Source organism: Megalops cyprinoides, chromosome 15 (genome assembly GCF_013368585.1).
Source record: "Megalops cyprinoides isolate fMegCyp1 chromosome 15, fMegCyp1.pri, whole genome shotgun sequence".
Taxonomy (NCBI): domain Eukaryota; kingdom Metazoa; phylum Chordata; class Actinopteri; order Elopiformes; family Megalopidae; genus Megalops; species Megalops cyprinoides.
This window is the reverse complement of record NC_050597.1, coordinates 7,345,607-7,363,293: the sequence shown is the minus strand read 5'-3', so window position 1 is coordinate 7,363,293 and position 17,687 is coordinate 7,345,607. Positions and strand designations below refer to the sequence as shown.

At 44.4% G+C, this 17,687-nt stretch overlaps 1 protein-coding gene across 1 annotated transcript; it reads left to right on the top strand.

Moving 5' to 3' along the window:
- The first annotated feature begins 214 nt into the window (after nucleotides 1-214).
- On the top strand, nucleotides 215-1,359 carry si:ch73-52p7.1 (uncharacterized protein LOC100321084 homolog). The gene has a single exon (XM_036547412.1). It carries the CDS (start codon nucleotides 466-468, stop codon nucleotides 1,120-1,122), a length of 657 nt encoding a protein of 218 aa, XP_036403305.1. The 5' UTR covers nucleotides 215-465; the 3' UTR covers nucleotides 1,123-1,359.
- Nucleotides 1,360-17,687: the final 16,328 nt, after the last annotated feature.

Here is a 17,687-nt window from a genome sequence, read left to right as displayed (position 1 = left end):
ATGAAAGCGATCTAAGGCTTGTTTGCACAGCTGAGCGCTGAAAGCGGCCTCTGACGATGGTGTCCGGAGGCGAAAGGGACTTAAACGTGCTGTTTATGCTCTCGTTTACAGGCCGGACGTTAAAGCCCTGAAGTGAGAGAGCTCCGGAGGCCGACCCGGCACCCCCCCCCCCCCCGCCCCCCGCCGCCGCTGAGGGGCCCATGCACATGCTGCAGGCCTCCACAGGCAGAGGAAGGCGGGAGGCGTCTTTGACGTTGCGTCTGGCGCTTCTCACACCCGTTTACAGTGGTTACACGTCCACACACTGCCAGAGGGAGAGGAGCTGCCAGCGTGCAGCTTGAGAGGCATCAGAGGCTCTGCCCTGGACTGCATCGGCGGCGGAGGTTCTTTCCGTGTCCCCGCACGCACCCATGCTGCCGAATCGGCACCCTATTGCTGGTGCGCACCCCTGAGGACGGGCCGGAGATGGCGTGGGCGGGGCGGGTGCAAACCGCCGCGCTCCTGGGCTGCGTTCTGTGGCTGGCCGCGCCCGTGCTGCTGCGGTCCGACTTCCGGCTGGCCTACGTGACCGAGCACAGCCTGTACACATGCAAGTGTGTGCAGGGCATGGCCCCCTGCGGCGTCATCAACTCCAGCCAGTGCGAGTGTAAGGACCACCCCTTCTCCGTGCTGCGCCGGCCCGACGGCTCCGGCATCCTCTGGGCGGCCACCGAGCAGCTGACCGTCTGGTACACCTCCCCGCTCAACGTCGCCCTCCTGCTCAACAACTCGGAAGTGCGCCACCTGTCTCTGGTCAAGTGCAACTCCGTGGCGGGCAAGGCGGCGTCCTACGACTACTTCACAGTGCAGAGGCTGGAGAGGCTGACGGTCTCCTACCCATCCTGGCGGCCGGGCCAAAGCCACGACATCACACTGGGGAGGGACGACGGGCCGGCCTATCAGGAGAAAGAAGCGAGGATGGCCATTATCGCCACCGCCGTACTGACGGGCAAATCATCTCTGAAGGCCTACACGGTGCAGACTAAAGTAGATGGGAAGGGCATGTTCCCTTTCCCTTATCTTTCCGCATCTAAAGTCACGCTTCCAGAAGCTTCCAGCATGTATGTGACGTTTCTGTACTGACGCACGGCTCACTCTTGGGTTTAGGCCTTGTCCCTTTTTGTGGGCGGAGCCATTGGCAACACCCTAACCCCCATCCCACCCGAGAGTCTGCTGTCAAGGAAATAAAATCACCCTAGCAACAAGTCAGAATCAGCTTTTTGGGGAAACACGTATTCATTAAAGGTTCATGTTTTTCATGCACTTTTTTTTTTGCCTTTGCTTTTGCGGTTTACCTTTGTTTCTCAGTTTATTCGAATTCCCAGGAATTACCCCTAAAATAAGATAGATATTTACCTATTGATATTTTTAAATAGTAATAACAGCATTTGTGCAATATATTTAGTGGTCTGAATGTATTATTTTATATAATTCAGTACTGTGCATATTAGTACTTGCCTTCTACATTTCACAATATAATACTTACCAAACCCCATTCACAACTATCTGTTTTCCATTCTTCATTTTCTAATTGATCTTAACACTACAGGTAAAATACTTACAGTAACATGCCTGAGAAACAAAGCAGCCTGTTTATGTACAGTTGTCATTTATTATCTACAGTGAACAGGGAGATAAACTTCTATCTGACAAAATACAAAGCAGATTATATGCTGAAGTATTGGTAATTGTTTAGTGAACACTATAGAATTCAATTAAGTCTTTAAAGACTTAAACTTTAGTTAAGGTCAGATATGTTTTTTTTTTATGACTACAGCTACATTACTGTGCTGGTATGCAAAGGAGAACATTTCATGTTATATTTGAGATTTTTATTGTCAGGTGTCAAATTAAGGAATAAATTTCCAAAAATGATTTTATTGAATGGTCTCATTTTAATAATATTAATAATTACACCACTGCATTTGATGCAAGAGGAAGCGATATGACACTGCTGAATGGATGTTCAAAGGTCACGCTCACAATGTGCGTCTAAGGCGTACCAATCTGCCCCTTGAACTGTGCAGCACAAACTGCTCAAAAGGTGAACAATGAGCCTTTGTTCAGCATCACTTACTTTTCTATCTGATATAATTTGTAATTTGTAGTCATTTTGCAGACACTTTTATCTAGTGTGACTTACGTAGTACATACAACATTTCAGTTCAAAGTAGTATACAGAAATAGCTTACAACACACTAGGAGAGGTGTAATGGAGCCGTTGTGTAATGCGCTGTTAAGAAACGGTGGGGCTAAACAGAGGTCTTGTCCTCAAAGCGGAGTGCATTTGTGTGAAGGCGGGGGCCGCTGGGCTCGGCTCCGCTCGCCTTCTCTTCGTGCCGATTGGTTGAGATGCAGCGAGTGACCTCAGAGCACGGTCGGTCTCAGTGTAATCATTCCCATCTGAGCTCCAGCTCCGAGCGATGCCATGTGTGTGCAGTAAAACCCGCTGCTCACGCTCCGTCTTCGCGCGCTTGCACAACCCTCGGTGTCCCGGCCCTTTTCCCAACGCCTCGGCTCGAGGATGACTCAAACGGTCCCGACCGAGCTGCGGTATTCTGCAGGAAATTGATTCTGCTTCATAACAGCTTGCTCATGTTTAGAGAAAGCAGCCCTCTTGACTGCTTTGACAAATGGACAACCGCAACTCCTAGACAGACGGGGTCCCTTCCGGCTGTACACTTGGGTTTGCTTGCGGATGGCCATATTATGGATCAATATGGATTTTATGGACATATAGATGGATTTTATGGAGTGCCATGCGATCAGAGTTCTCACTGCTTTCTGTGTCAGAGCGAAGTGTATTGGGTTGTAAACGGGGTGTAAATGAGTCATTGATTGACCTTCACCTGTAAACAGATACTTACTTATCTTACTTACCAAGTGTGTCATCATTCATCATGAATGACCGGGAGCCCACAGTAGCAGAACAGATTGGCTAAATTTCTCCGGAGTCGGGGTGAGGCATGTGTGCCAGGGTTTCCTTGTCTCAGTAACTCCCAGCACCCCGTGACTCATCTGGGTGCCTGCGAGTTGCTGGGGTGACATCAGCACGAGGCGCTTATCACTCTGCCTCTGCTTCCTGGTGCACTGGCAGTGTGAAAGGTCGTTGTGGTTGGTGTGTGCTGAAGTGTTGGACGATTGCATTCACTACGACCTGCCCACCTGTAGTAGTGCAAAGGTTACTATGGTGAGACGACGAGTTTAATGTACAGCTGCCAATTAAAAATGGTTGTTTGGAAAGGGGGGTGGAGGGAGGGGGCAGAAAAAAGGCAAGTATTTACCAGAGGGCTATAGTATTATGTATACAAATCTGATGCACAGAGGGAAGATTATTATTGGCTTTTTGGTTGCTAAATACAACAGAGCGTAGAAGATTAAACGGACATGGGGGGGTGGCAGCCTGAGACATGAGACGATGGCACCGGGGGATACAGATGGGAGGGACGTCCTGTCCGACGCTGGCATTCTGCCACCACATGGCCTGTAAGACCACAGCATGTGGCCCGTGCCAGGCGCGGGGGGTGGGGGCGGGGGGGTCCTCAAGGGACAGGGACATATGCCAGCCTCTACCCTTGGTCCTGCTTGGCACCGAATAACTCAAAGCTCAGCGAGTAGCACGTGTGTGACATCTCTGCTGGGCAATTTTTTTTTTTTGATGGTTGCCTTTGCAGAAAGTGTGGGCTTGGTGCGGACGCGGAAAAGGAGGTGTTAATGTCCCTGCGTGGGCCGCGCTCGCGGCTTCCAAGAGCTTTATTCCCCTTTTTAAAACACATAATTAAGACCGCAGGGCACACAGTCAGAAAAGCTGCCAGGCTGCAAAGTTGAGCCATCTGTGGAGTGACTTTTCGGTGCCCTCCACACTTTTCACCTGAGTTCAAACACGCTTCTCCTGGCGTCCTATTCTGAGTTTACCAGTTGGCCCCCCCCACCCCCCCCGTTGAGCTCGGCGTTAGTACCCTATATTAAACACCGTAACTAACTGAAAGGAAGCAGCCAAATGCAAGTGCGGTCTGGGTGACTACATTTTATTACATTACACTCATTTAGTAGACACTCTTATCCAGATCGAATTCTGGCACAAAAGAACATTAATGTATCCATCCAAGTTGAATGAGCGAGAGACCAGGCTAACAACACTCCCAGACCAGTGGGTGTGAGCATAACACTATTCAAGCCCTACCACAAGTTATTCAAGCCCTACCACTAAGTAAACTTGTTCAACCGAGACAAGACAAGGGAAGCCAAGTATACTTCCATACATCTGTCACAAGCACATTGCAATACTACACATAAAATTCAAAAGGATTTGCTGCAGTTTAGAATGTATAATGTAGTATGATGAGTTGCAGAATGTTTTAGTTCCATATTTGCGTTCAATAACACCTTGTGCTCTTTGACCAGAGGACACATTTACATTTACATGTTTAAGGCATGGCTTGGTCTACTTTTTACCTTTTAGTTGCTACATTCACCAATATTTTGCTTTTGTGTTGCATGTACCAGTTGTTGTGTAATTAGAGCAATCTTCTCAGTGCTTAATACTGGAAGCAGACACAAGATCTGATCATCAGGTATAAAGTGAAAATGCACTTTGTGTTCCATTGTTTACCTGTCTGATTGGGTGCACGACGAAGGAACAATTTCCCAACGTGTGTCTTCATCTACTGCTTCGAACAGTCGCTACACGATGAACCACATAGAGCCACCAGGTGGCAGTGTAAGCTTATCCATTGTTGAAACTAAGTGAAGTTTTTCACTAAACATGACTGATTTTACAGCAATGTAATGTATTCCCTGTTGTCCATCAGCTTTTGTAAAACCAACGTGGACACGTAAGGTAAAATAAATAAATAATGTTTGTGAAACATCTGCATTGAATAGCATGTGATTCATGAAAACACACTTTAGATTGTATATAGTATTCATGTATTACTTAGTGTCATTAATTTAATGTCATCTTTGGGTCTGGCCAGAACAAAATAAAACACAATCCAAATGTCACTCTGTAGTTGTCAAATCAGAATGTTAGATAAAATAATGATATGTAGCTGTATCCTCATACTTTTCTCACTCCTGATGTGTTGAGATGATAATCTTGTTCATCACATCTAAAAAGGCACCTCACCTGCGTTCCACTTAACTATTATAAACAGATGAATTCACAAGTTGTCATGGATTCATTCAATACTGTGGCATACGGCAGGAAAGGTTATCAAGGGTTGCACGTTGCAAGTGTTTTGGCTCCCTCTCCTGGACAACAATGGCATGACAAGCTAAGAGAGTTCTTTATCTCCCGAAGAATTTAGCATTCCTAGTATCACCTGCCTGACACAGCAGTGCCCATGTGGTGCTCAGCCCACATTCACTGTGTCCTCATTTGGGCTGGAGGAGGAGTTGCCGGGGCAACACAGCATCACATGTGGCCGCAGGCCATAATCCCTACCACAGTTTATACCACCACCAGGTAATGCTGTTCGGGTTATACAGTGCACCAGCAAAGTTGAGTGTGCTTGATGGCATGGTGGTTCAGCCACATCGGGTTAGCTGGTCATGCTTAGCTGGACAGTATCACCATGTACATGTAATGGGAAAGCTATGTACAGGAGTTGCAAGCACTTTTGGTGATCATGGGGTGAGCTGGACGAACAGAGAGCCTAACGACATCCAAGGTGGATCCAAAGAAGGAGGAGTATCAATGTAGGAAGGCAGAACAGGAAGTTGTAGGAAAAAACAGAGCTCCCCCAGCCAATGAACAGAAAGGAGGGGAGAGAAATTTCTGATGCTGAATCTTACTATTGTTTGCTCAGTAGTTTTACCACCCTGGCATCTCCCCTCACAGAGCTGATTGCAAACAAGCCACCTGGCTTGGTGAAGGTGAAGTGGACCCTGCAGACAGACTACCATGTTTCACCGCAGTCACCACCGACCTCCTTCCCTCTTGTTAATTCTTTTCAGAATAATGAAATAAAACAAAACCGTATTTTTGGCTTCTTCCGTGACCACCATCACTCATTTCAGGTGAAACCTGGATACACAGTGGTTGGGTTGATATTTTGAAGCTTGCTTCATTGAGCTTTTATGTTTTTGTTTTTTTCTCTTCTGTGGGAAGCTGCAGGGAATAATGAAAGTGATAGTCATAATAGCCATCTACAGAAAGCAAGTGCTGAAAATGTATTTGGTGTCCTCCCACCACAACATTTTCTATATTGTTTTTTTCTCCACAATACAATCAACAAACATTTTGCTAGGTCATCTGACTGTGATTTATGCTTGCTTCATTCAAAATGAATTGTTGGGAGAAATGTTTGTGCAACCTCATTATCATTTGTGTAACCATAACAACACTTGTATGTGCCTGCACTCCATTCAATAATAAAACACCTGCAAACATTTTAGTCCCATATTCAATTCATCTACAGATCATTTTGCTCTTACTATGAATTTGAAAATTGAAGTAAATGTGACCTTTTTTCCAACTTTACTAAAGTTCATTTTGGCAGGTGCTGAAATGTTGTGTAAATTCTTGCTCAAATGCTCATATTTTCAACATGTTGATTAGCTAAAAAATATATTCTTTAAAATATATTCTCAGTATATTATTTTTTGTATGGGCTCCCTCTAGCTATACTCAAAAAAGTGTTTCTGTCTGTGACTCGCTATGTGGAGCAGGAGACAAAGATAGTATCCACAGTCATCTACAACTGCAGCTCTCAACCTTTTTAAGGTGGCGGACCACTTAATGAGCAGAATATTCTCCACAGACCCACTCCCGACAACCACCAAATCTAGGCAGTAAATGGATAAATAAATATACCTTGTTTCACTCACAGTAAAAGGCAAACTACTCAAAAATTCTTAATGATATCAAATTATTTACTTTCAAAAGCAACTATACAATCAGTGCTGAGCTCACCCAAATGAGTCGAAAGGTGCAGCTTTGAGTGAGGGTATGAGAGCATCAGTCATATCGGGTTCCACATTATGCCAGTGTTACTGCCCGATCTGACTGGCCTGCCTGCATTGCACTTCTTCAGTAGGTACTGGTAAATATGTCATAAACTCCCCTTTTTCCAAGTGAGAACATATCAGACTAGTTGAGTAGTGACATAATAAGTCACTCTGGATAAGAGCATCCTCACCTGTATCCTGACAGCTTTACTTTAAAATAGCAGCTTATCCCTTTCAGTAATACTGTCATGAACATTCAAATGGCCTATACAGATATGCCAAGATGCAAACAGCATTTACATCTTAAAAATAATAAACGACAGACGAAAAATGTGACCATGTGACTGAAATGCTGAAGTATTGCACTGAAGTATTTTTACTGTATCTGTATCGCTGTGTGTCTTACATGAATGAAGCCCTGTCAGTGTTAACAGCTTTGGAGCTCTGTTGGATGTGTTAGCACATTCGTTCCAATATCTATTTCAAAGGTGTTTTTTTGTGCCAAAATATGTATCATGTTCACACATTTAATTTCAAAATTAATGGTGAAGACAACTTTGCTAGATAGTTTGTCTGTCAGTTGTTTCAGCAACTTTTCGTTAAAGTGGTTTTGGTGGGTCTTGCGTGTCAGGTGAATTATATTCTGTAACAACCTCCCCCACAAACAAATTCTTCAAAAAAAAAAAAAAAACAGCAACAAGGTAGTAAACAACAGCTGTAGCATAACAAAGACCGAATGCGGAACTTTCTCCGGAAAGAGGATTACGTTATTGAATATTTTAAATCTATTTTAACTGCGCAATTACATTTTTAATACTCTTTCCCAAAAGCATTCTGAAGTGCTTTGTGTGTGCATTTGGAACCCAAACTGACAAACCAGGCAGCGGCAGATTTGATGTCTAACAGGCCCTGTAATGGCAGCTTTTTCGGGAGCCTTCTCAGCCGCCCACCTGCGGTGACCTCACCGCCCTGCCCGTGGTGGACATACACAGGTATGCAAAACAGCGATCTGCTCGCATTTCACCCCGGTCTCACAGTTAAAGTCCGTGTGCAAATAAGGGCAGACAGCCTTTTTGTGTTGTGCCTTTCCAGCGAGTGGGAAAAGCAGGGAAATGGTCCTTTACAATTTCCTGGATGGAGATCTATGGCCGAGCGCCTGCCAGTCTACCCAACCAGATGCTACACTTTGCAAATGTGATACGCTCCCCCCCCCCCGCCCCCCTCCCTTTTTTAATTAGCGCAGCCAAAAGTGAGGGAATGGTAGAAAAATAAACACCTAGAACGGAGGAACACATGTAAAGTATCCAGGGCCTGACTGATCAGTAAATTAGCAATTAAGTGACCTGTTTGGGAAACGCTACACAATAACATTCCCTCCCTGCCTCCCGTCAGCCCACGCCCAACAGGAGGCGACGATGAGACTGGTCTCAGAAGCTGGTTAATTACACCACCTGTGCTAATGAGAGAAAGTAACACTACCTTTGGTAACTTTTTATGTGGTGATTATGGCCAATTTGTCCACAGGCAATCATGTAAATGTTATTTGTTGCCAGTGCTGGCCTACGATTAAATGCAGTTCCTTCCGCTGCTCTGTGAAGCACTATACAGGACAGCTGTAGCTCTCTGCCTGTTTTGTGCTCTCAGATTCGGGACATCGTGATGAGGAGAGGTGTTGCACAGCTGACTCCTCTCTCCCTCCTTGTCAGAGAACAGCTCTGTCCAAGATCGCTTAACACAGCAAGACCCTTGTTGGTTTGCCCTTCTTGTCCCGTACACTGAGACAATTTCTTCACCGCCTAAAAAAAAAAGTCTCACTTATCGCTAGGGAGAGTCTGAGCACTAGTGCAGGCAGTTCACCTTGATCGTGTCCTCTGTCAGTGACTCTATGTCAGTTTGGGTCCCTTCAGTGACATCATAATGTACTTGGTGTCAGTTTGGGAGCCTTCAGTGACATCATAATGTACATGGGGTCAGTTTAGGTCCTCTCAGTGACATCACAATGTGGTGAGGACAAAGCAGGAGGTGGAGACACAGCTAACTGACATTACACTGCATAGGAATTGTGTGTGTGCCTAACTTACTTTTTTTCTCAGGGTGTACCATAGCCAGAAAATCATCTGGCATGCGTGTTTAATCACTGGTGTCTATTAAATCATTAATTTAATTTTCAGAAAAACCGTAATCATTAAAAAAAACGCCCCACATGATATAACTTGAAAAAGCATAATAATTCTATAATAAAACATGGGTGAAAACTTTTTTAAACCTCTTTTTTTTCCTGTGCAGACCTTAAAAATTTGTCATTTTTACCATTCAAATAAATCCATAGCGCTGGGCAGTTGCAGCTCTATTCTTTGTGAGGTGATATGCACCATTCTTTAACTGCAAAAATATCATCCTGCAAAATTTATGCAGACAAAAAAAAAAAAAAAAAAAACATGCCTTTGATCAAGGTACCTTTCTGTTCCAGGGCCTCTGGCACAAAGGCGTGGAAATCTTGTTTTTATTAATGCGATTTCATACATTTTTGTTGAACGGTGGGCTGAGCAGCATTCTTATGTAGTTGCTATGGACAGGAATTGTTGAATATCATGTCACACATTACGCCACACTGCACCCCCCCACTGGGGCTGAACTGATCCCATGGTCTCTCGGTGACATTTACCGTGGCAACCAGAGGCTGGGAAATACATGGGGGCTGAGGCAGGCCCTCTTCCTGCCCAACTCTGGCTCCTCATTTTCTCAGGACAAATTCAGGAGTTTAAAAGTCGATAATAAATGCGCACTTTGTGTGTGTATGTGTGCACGAGTGACTGTGCATGTGCGTATGTGTGTTTTTGTGTTTCAGTTTGTGCGAGTGTGTGTATGTATGCGTGAACACGTATGGGCATGTGTGTTTGTGTGCACGTGCGTGGGTGTGTTTTTGCATTTGTGTGAGTTGTGTGTGTGCACACACATGTGAGTGTGTGAGTGACCATGTGTGTGAGGTATGTGAGCGTGTGAATACATGTGAGTGTGTGTGTGTGTGTGTGTGTGTGTGGGAGACAGCAAATACTCTACCTCTACATTAGATTAGCATGTGTTTTCATAACATAACATTTTATCACATTCATTCTATTCCTATAGTCAGTTCAATTCAACGCTTTTAACATAATTGGTATTATAAGTCATCTTTTTGCATATTAGCTAAATTTTGGGGATATTATTCATGATTTGTAGAGCAGTGTGTAAATCTATATGTCTACATATAATTCTGTAAACCTTAAATCAAGGAAGGGCTGCAACAAGGCGCATGGAGGTATGGTTCCCCCCACCTACCCACAAACCCCCCTGCCTGGGCTTGCTTCAGAGAGAACTTAGGCAAGCTTTGGAAGCTCCCAGCCCTTACAAATCCACACTCTTCTCTCCTTGTTACCACGGTGATCAGGTCCTTGCGAGCAGCGTGGGGGCTCTCCGCGGTGTCCCGCGCAGGCGAAAAGGCCACGCCCCGGACCCTCGCGTGGGGGACATGTCTGAGGCGCCCAGGAGCCGCGCTGGCGTTGGGGAGGCCCGGGCACTCTGGAACGACACGCTCCGGATTCAGGATCAGGTCCCCCGCCTGCCGCCGACAAAAGGGAGCCGCGGGCCCCGAGCCAAAGGCCCGCACCATCACACTGCTACTGGGCCGTTCCCAAGGCCGGGGGTGCGGGCCGCACGACAAAAGGGCTGTGGGCTGGGAGGGTGGGGGGGGCGGGGGTGCTCACCCCATGGAGAGGGTGGCGCTGCTGCTCAGCGGGAAGAGGAGGGGGGGTGAGGGGATGGGGGTGGGGTTTTTTTTCGGGGGAGGATGCGCTGGTTGCTCTTCGACAGAGAGCCACGCTGCTTCCAGCGCAGAGAGGTCGCTGAAACGCCACGGAGAGCAGAAGGTTTGTGAGTCAGATCGCTGATTATCCAATTAGGCAAATGAACTGTCGCGTCCCCCGACCGGGTTCCAAAAATCCGCAAAGCTACCCCGAGAGCTCTCAATCAGACGGCAGCTGTACCTCATGCAAAGCAGGAGCACACATTGATAAGCGCGTTTGGATTGCGCCCGTTGATCATGTGAACGCTTTTTTCACCGCCCAACGGAAAGCCGGACAGCAGAGGGAAGCAAAATAAACCTGGAGCTCACTCATCTGGCTTCTGAGCTTATGATGTCCCCAAACTCAGCTTCCTCTGGTGAAATTGTGTCATCAGAGAAGCTCATGCCACCTTCTGGAAACGGCCCAACAGAGCACAGACATTTTGTAGTGGAGTGGAGCAGGTTACAAAAGTCTTAGATAACCTGTGTCTCCCTGATCACCTGAATCAATACCACCTAAAATAATTTCTTCTGTCCTGAACTCTGTTTTCCTTTAAAAAAATTTAATGGTTTACTGCACTTGTGTCTCTAAAAGCTACCTTGTACCTTGTCTGGCTAACTATTGAAACATGCAGCACTTCTAATATTGTGAATGTGTGTATGGTTTTCACTTGTGTTGTAGTCGTTTTGGATAAAAGCGTCTGCCAAATGAATAAATGTAATGTAATGTACCCTGTAAATAATAATTGTTGCTGATCTTTGAGGTCTGGGGTGTTGCTGGAGTGGTAGCTGAAGTTAAGGAGGATTCAAGGAGATCACAGATATAAAGCCGTCTCCCCAGGCCTGGGGTTTGAGGCCTTGTGCTCCGCGTGAGGGGGGGGGGCTGGGGAGTAAACGCTCCGTGGGCGCCATCGGCATGGTGGTGGAAGGGGGGGGGAGGAGGCACGGGGGGGGGGAAGCATGGAGCCGGGCACGGCGGGACACCTCATCACTCTCCACACACTTCTGCTGTCGCGGGCTTTGTGAGGGCAACATTACTCAGGCCCCAGGCCGCAGGCTCCCAGGTAACTGCAGGCTGAGGGGGCGGGGGGGGGGGCTGGGTTGAGGGGGGCACTGCCCCGGTGGGGAAGGGGGGTTGGGGGGGGGGGGGGGGGGGGGGGGGGGTTGTGGCGATCATCACATCGCTTTTGTTGGCATGGGAAGAATCGGGCTCCCCCTTACTTTCATCTCTCTGTCTCACTCTCTCTCTGCGGACATTAGTCAACACGTGATGACCGCTTAAAGAGGGAGGGTCCGCTCACTTCATTCATCTGCGCTGTCCTCCCGCTCTCTGCGTGCCATTGTGGGCACTGTCTCTGTTCCTGACACCAAAGAACTTTTTGCAGCCTGTCACCTTAAAAGACCTGACGTGAATATTGCCAAACTGACATACTTGTGCAGGTTACGTCTCACAAAGTGACGCTTTGCATTTGCGGGAATTTAACACAAATACAAGGCAGAGAAGACTTCTCCAGCTTTCAAGACCGAAGTCATGTCCGGTGCCATAAATACAGTATAAAAGCTTAAAATGGGGAGTCTTTACTAATAGAGGTTCACAGTCAGGAGCGCAATGAGCCGGCAGTGTGGCTGGTGTGGTTCCTCTGCTCGGATGTTTGCAGCTTCTTCATAGCCTCATTTCCTCTTATTCGTATCTGTTCTGACTGATACAAACAGCCCCCCTCCTGGGTTCAAAGCCTATAGAAAGCACAATGGAATAAACAAAGTAGGAACATGTTAAATGCATGCTTGTGTATCACGCTGTGTATTTTTAATTGTGTATTTTCCAGAGACCACCTTCCTGGTAATTAGCTCTGCATCTATGATATCTCCAACAAAAAAGGGAGGATTACTTATTTTTGTTTAACCCATCGCAAAGGTGTAATTTACATTTAAAAGAACCTGCAGCAAGATAAAAAAGTAACTTTCCCTGTCACTCAGCGATTCTGAAAATCCCCGAAAAAGTTCAAAGCCATCGGTCGTCTTTCCATTGTCCTTCGGGTAATTACCCACTATGATGACAGATCATTTGATGGGAGGTGCGTCAGACGTGACAAAACGAGCGTGCCCTTTGGGGCAAAGGGGCAGTCAGCGGATAAATCATTTACCCTTCGGGGGGGGAAACTGCTTAAGTGCCATCACTCGGCGTTGCCGTGGCGGCTGTCACGTGATCAGCGAGGGGAGTCATTTACGCGGGAGGAGTGGGGCTAGCGGAGAGGGAAGAGTGTGGATCGCCTAGCGAAGGACGTGACCTTTGACCTCCGGTGGGCGCTGCAGCCATCAGGTCAGCGGTCGTCGCACAGAGCCGAGGTGGCTGTGCTTTCTGCAGGTGTCAGCACTCCCGGCCCGGGTCTATCCCAGGATAATTAAGCAGGGGGATTTGGGTTAATGTGGACAAATAAATCAAAGTGATGCGTTAAACACTGTGGCTCACTGGCTCAGACTGAGTGAAAAGCAGGGAGTGGCCCCATGCTTCTCACTGCGTGCCTCCCACTGCTCCACCAAAAACAACATGAGCAGAGAGAAACGGGCTTCAACGGTTCAGCGCCTTTCACAAAAAAGGCAGAGCAATTCAGGTTAGCTGGTATTTAAAGACAAACCATTTAATGGTATTTATCTGCAGGAAGGGTAAACAGACTGATAATTGGTTCAGGAGATGCAGCAGGTGGAGGTGACGTCCAGGGCTACTTATTTCACAACATCACAAAGAGAACAAGTCCAGTGTACACGTTTAAAACACTGTGCCATAAATGTACTGTACACTGTAAGCGTGGTGCGAAAATGACATTCAGGACACGCGTGACCAGAACAGTCCAGCTAGTCAATGGATTAGTGACTGGCTAAGGCCCAACCCAATGCTTTAAACCCAACCCACCCCACACCTCGAACCCACCCTAGTCCTAAACCTGATAAACCTGATAATCCCTCTCTCACCTCTCTACCTGGGATTTAGTGTGTGAGGAGAAGGACTCACTGGAGTGAGGCTCTTTGGGCATTTTCCCAGCCCCCCCCCCCCCCCATCATTGTAATAATACATATTAATACTTATTTTTTCATATTTCATTTGTGTATTTCAGTTCATATTTATGGTAGTTATATCTTCAACTTTGCCCATTTTTTTGGTACTGACAATAAGCATGTGATGGTCCCCACATCAATTCTGAATCAACTGAAAGTAACTAGTGAAATAGCAAAAGTGTAGAAGCTTCACCTGCAGTTTATTTTCTACTCTTCTTTTTGTCGTAGAAATTGATAGGGGCAAGCAAAGGAATTTTGAAAACATCATTAATCAATGAACTGCATCCAGCATTTTTATATAAGGATGATGCAAAAAATGTTTTGACATTGCTGATCAATGAATTGTGATTTTCTGTGGGCAATCTTGCCTTAGCTACCACCTTCTAATATTAGTCACCACAGGTTTACAAGGCAATTAGTGAGAAACTGCCAATTTGATTTAACACTAATTTATTGTTAGTTTTTACACTAACACTATTATTCACTGATGAAGGCAGTATGCCAAAACATTTTAATCTTCTAATCATCTTTAGATAACGCTGTTGAGGGTAGATATCTCTTTCAATCCAAAACTCAATCAACACTTTGCAGCGGGAGATCAATGAGATCAAAAGAGATTTGGCAAGTTCTCTGCAAATACGAGAGCGCTTCAGCAACATTTGACCCTAAAATGCTATGCCTTTTATTGAGTAGATTAGTAAAATAACAAGATATTCTGTCAATAAACTGATGATGCAGTTTTCAAGGACAGCTTTTAAGTAAAACTTTAGTAAATCTTCTTTAGTAGATCTTCTATCAATAAACTGATGATGGAGTCTTCATGGACTGTCTTCAGACTTTACCTCTGGCATTAACAGACCACTGGAGGACCCATAGTTTTGACTCATTGAAAAGAGGATATGATCTGAGCAGAAAACATTCCCTGCAGAGGTTTTAGTGGGGGATGTGGGTTGTTGCTATTATGATTGCCAAATGTATTTCCGTACCAGTGCATTCCATGCCATTATTACATTCTAGAACATACATTCTTCAATTCTAGAACAATTCAGCAGTGTGTTTACAACTGGCTAATGCAATAAATCTAAATTATGCATCTCTAGAACAGAAAGAACTCTCTCTAGAACAGAAAGAACTCTCTAGAACTCTCTAGAAGTCAAATTAAGGCCAGCTCCCTGTGTTTTTCACTGCATCTGAAAATCAGAAAGAATATTATGGGATTGGGTACAGGTAGTGCCTAATTGTGTAGTCAGAAGTCAGTCTCTGTGAAGGATCTTTTTACAGTTCCTCTGCCTGCAACATCCCTTGAATAAATTATATAAAAGATGTTGCAGGCAGAGGAACTGTAAAAGGATCCTATATATATATATATATATATATATATATATATATATATATATATACACATACATATATATATATATATATATATATATATATATACATATATATATATATATATATATATATATGTGTGTGTGTGTATGTGTGTATATATATATATATATATATACGTCATTAATGTCATACATTTATATGAGATTTTTTCCCCGGTGTGAAAGGCATCCATAAGTTAGGAGCTTTCTTTGGGTAGGTGTAATGGTGTGGAGAGATAAAGGCAGGTCCCGTACCATGTCGAATCGGCCTTTCTGCCGGGGGTCAGGACATTCTGTCTGGGTCCCCTTGCATGTTTTCCTCAGAACTTGCCTCATTCATCCACACAATGTAACTGTCAGTCTTAACAACAGCTCCTGCTTCCACTGGCTCCAGGACTCACAGGGCAACACAATATTTCACAGCACCAAACAATCGCCTGTCTGCCCGGGGTAACCATATGGTTACTATGGGGTGCAATATTGACACACATCACTAATTATTCATAAGAATGGGACTGATCCCATTCGAGAGCATTCTGTCACAGTCCTGCACATCTAAGCCTGTGGCTCCATTTCTTTTCAGTAAAAGGGGATAGGTTCTCATGCTGGTATTTGCAGACAGTTTTAAAACCCATAATCCTCCCTTAAAATCTGAAAAATTAGCCAATGAGAATAGAAGAGCCCAAATCGCAGCATGTTGTCCACAAGTACTCATAGCAGTGATACGGACACATAAAACTGCTTCTTATAAAAAAATCCAGGCAATATGAGAAAAGGTGCATCTTTTTAAACATAATTATTGTGATAATTGTCACATACCTCTGCTGTAATTTGTGAGGAATACAGTCATTGGTGAGGCTCATATTAAACATGCAATATAACTATGGAACTGCACTGTAACCAGTGATATCCAGCATGTTTCGCGAACAGAGCAGTGGCACAGAGCATTCTCATGGTACTAATCTATACCAGTAAAATTATAGTGACATTACATTTAGGCATCATTAAAATAAAATTACACCAGTTTTGAAGTAATTATACCTTATTTATTAAAACAACGTTTGAATGTTTTAAAGATCAGCATATTAAAAACTTTTATAAATAAGAAATATTTACTTATAAAAAGCTATTCACCATTTTAATATGAAACTATTCGACTTCATAAAGCATTTACGCAGAATCTCAATCTTAAGTTTGACTAATTAGTGTCGTCGCAGCAGCGTATTCCCTAAGGAACAGAAGGTGTGACAGAAGTACATGTTGTTAATTTGTCAGCAGTGCGTTCCCTGTGAGGCGATGTTAAAACAGATCAGCCTCAGCACGGAAAAACCCAGTTATCATCCAGCACACTCAGATTCCAAAGGGCAGAGCACATCTTAACCTCTGAAACTCAGTAACATCCAACAGCTGCCAGCACGCCTCTATAGCAGGCCTGCGTCTGAACGAGTCAAATCGAATGAAACAAACAGAGCCGCCAAGACGTTTTATTGCATCAGTAAGTTGAATAATTGGCCAGTACCAGCTGTACTGTGAAATTGTCACGTTATTGTTTAATTGGGCAATCGTACCTTGCCTGTGATTATGTTTGCCTGATGTAAAATGGGTAAAGATTTCAGAAAGTAAAATGCATTCGTCATTACTTTCTTAGTGGGAGCTTACATTTGGCTCAACCCGCAAATTGTAATCAAACGTTTGTGTCAGAAATTAAAATGAATTACTTTTTTTTCAAAAATTGGACACTTCTGAAAAGTAAACTTGTTTATTTATTTATTTATTTATCGCAATAGTTATGCTTTAAATTAATCAAACTTTTTAGAATGCATTTGTACGTTACATACCCTGGAAGTAAATGTCTTTGAATATTCTAAATTTGTATACACTGAGAATTCATATCAGATCTAAAGTAAGGTTTCACTTTAATTTATTTAGCTAGTGATAATAATGAGTATTGGTAAATGGCATTTCATAGCTATTAATATACAACAAAGAAACCCAGTAGATTCATTTGGGAAAAATTAACTTGCATATGACTAATATCCTTTACTATTTATACATTTTCAACTGTAATTATGAATATGGTAACTTCAAGAAATGTTCTCATTCATTCCCAATTTAAATTTATGAAAATGGAAACTCATATTAAATGTAACAAATTAAGAAACACTTTATTTGACATCAATCCATTTTAAAATTATGTAGAGAATACTTGATAAGCAAGCATTACATGAGCAAGCCAGTTCTGATCTGTGTCCATATTCAGGTCCAAGTGAGCAATCATTCAGGTCTGAATGGAGTGGACAAACAGATTCAGGTCTGACTGAACAAATTCTGCTTTCTGTTGATGTTCAGCCTTTCTCCGTTTGGTGTGCAGTATCCCCTTGCTGCGTGCCTCTGGTGTCAGAGTGTAGATCAGTGGTGTGAGAGCGTCCTGGGGCCTGTATCTCAGTGTG

Coding starts and splice junctions, on each gene's coding strand:
- si:ch73-52p7.1 (XM_036547412.1), top strand. CDS start 466: ATGGCGTGGGCGGGGCGGGTGCAAACCGCCGCGCTCCTGGGCTGCGTT.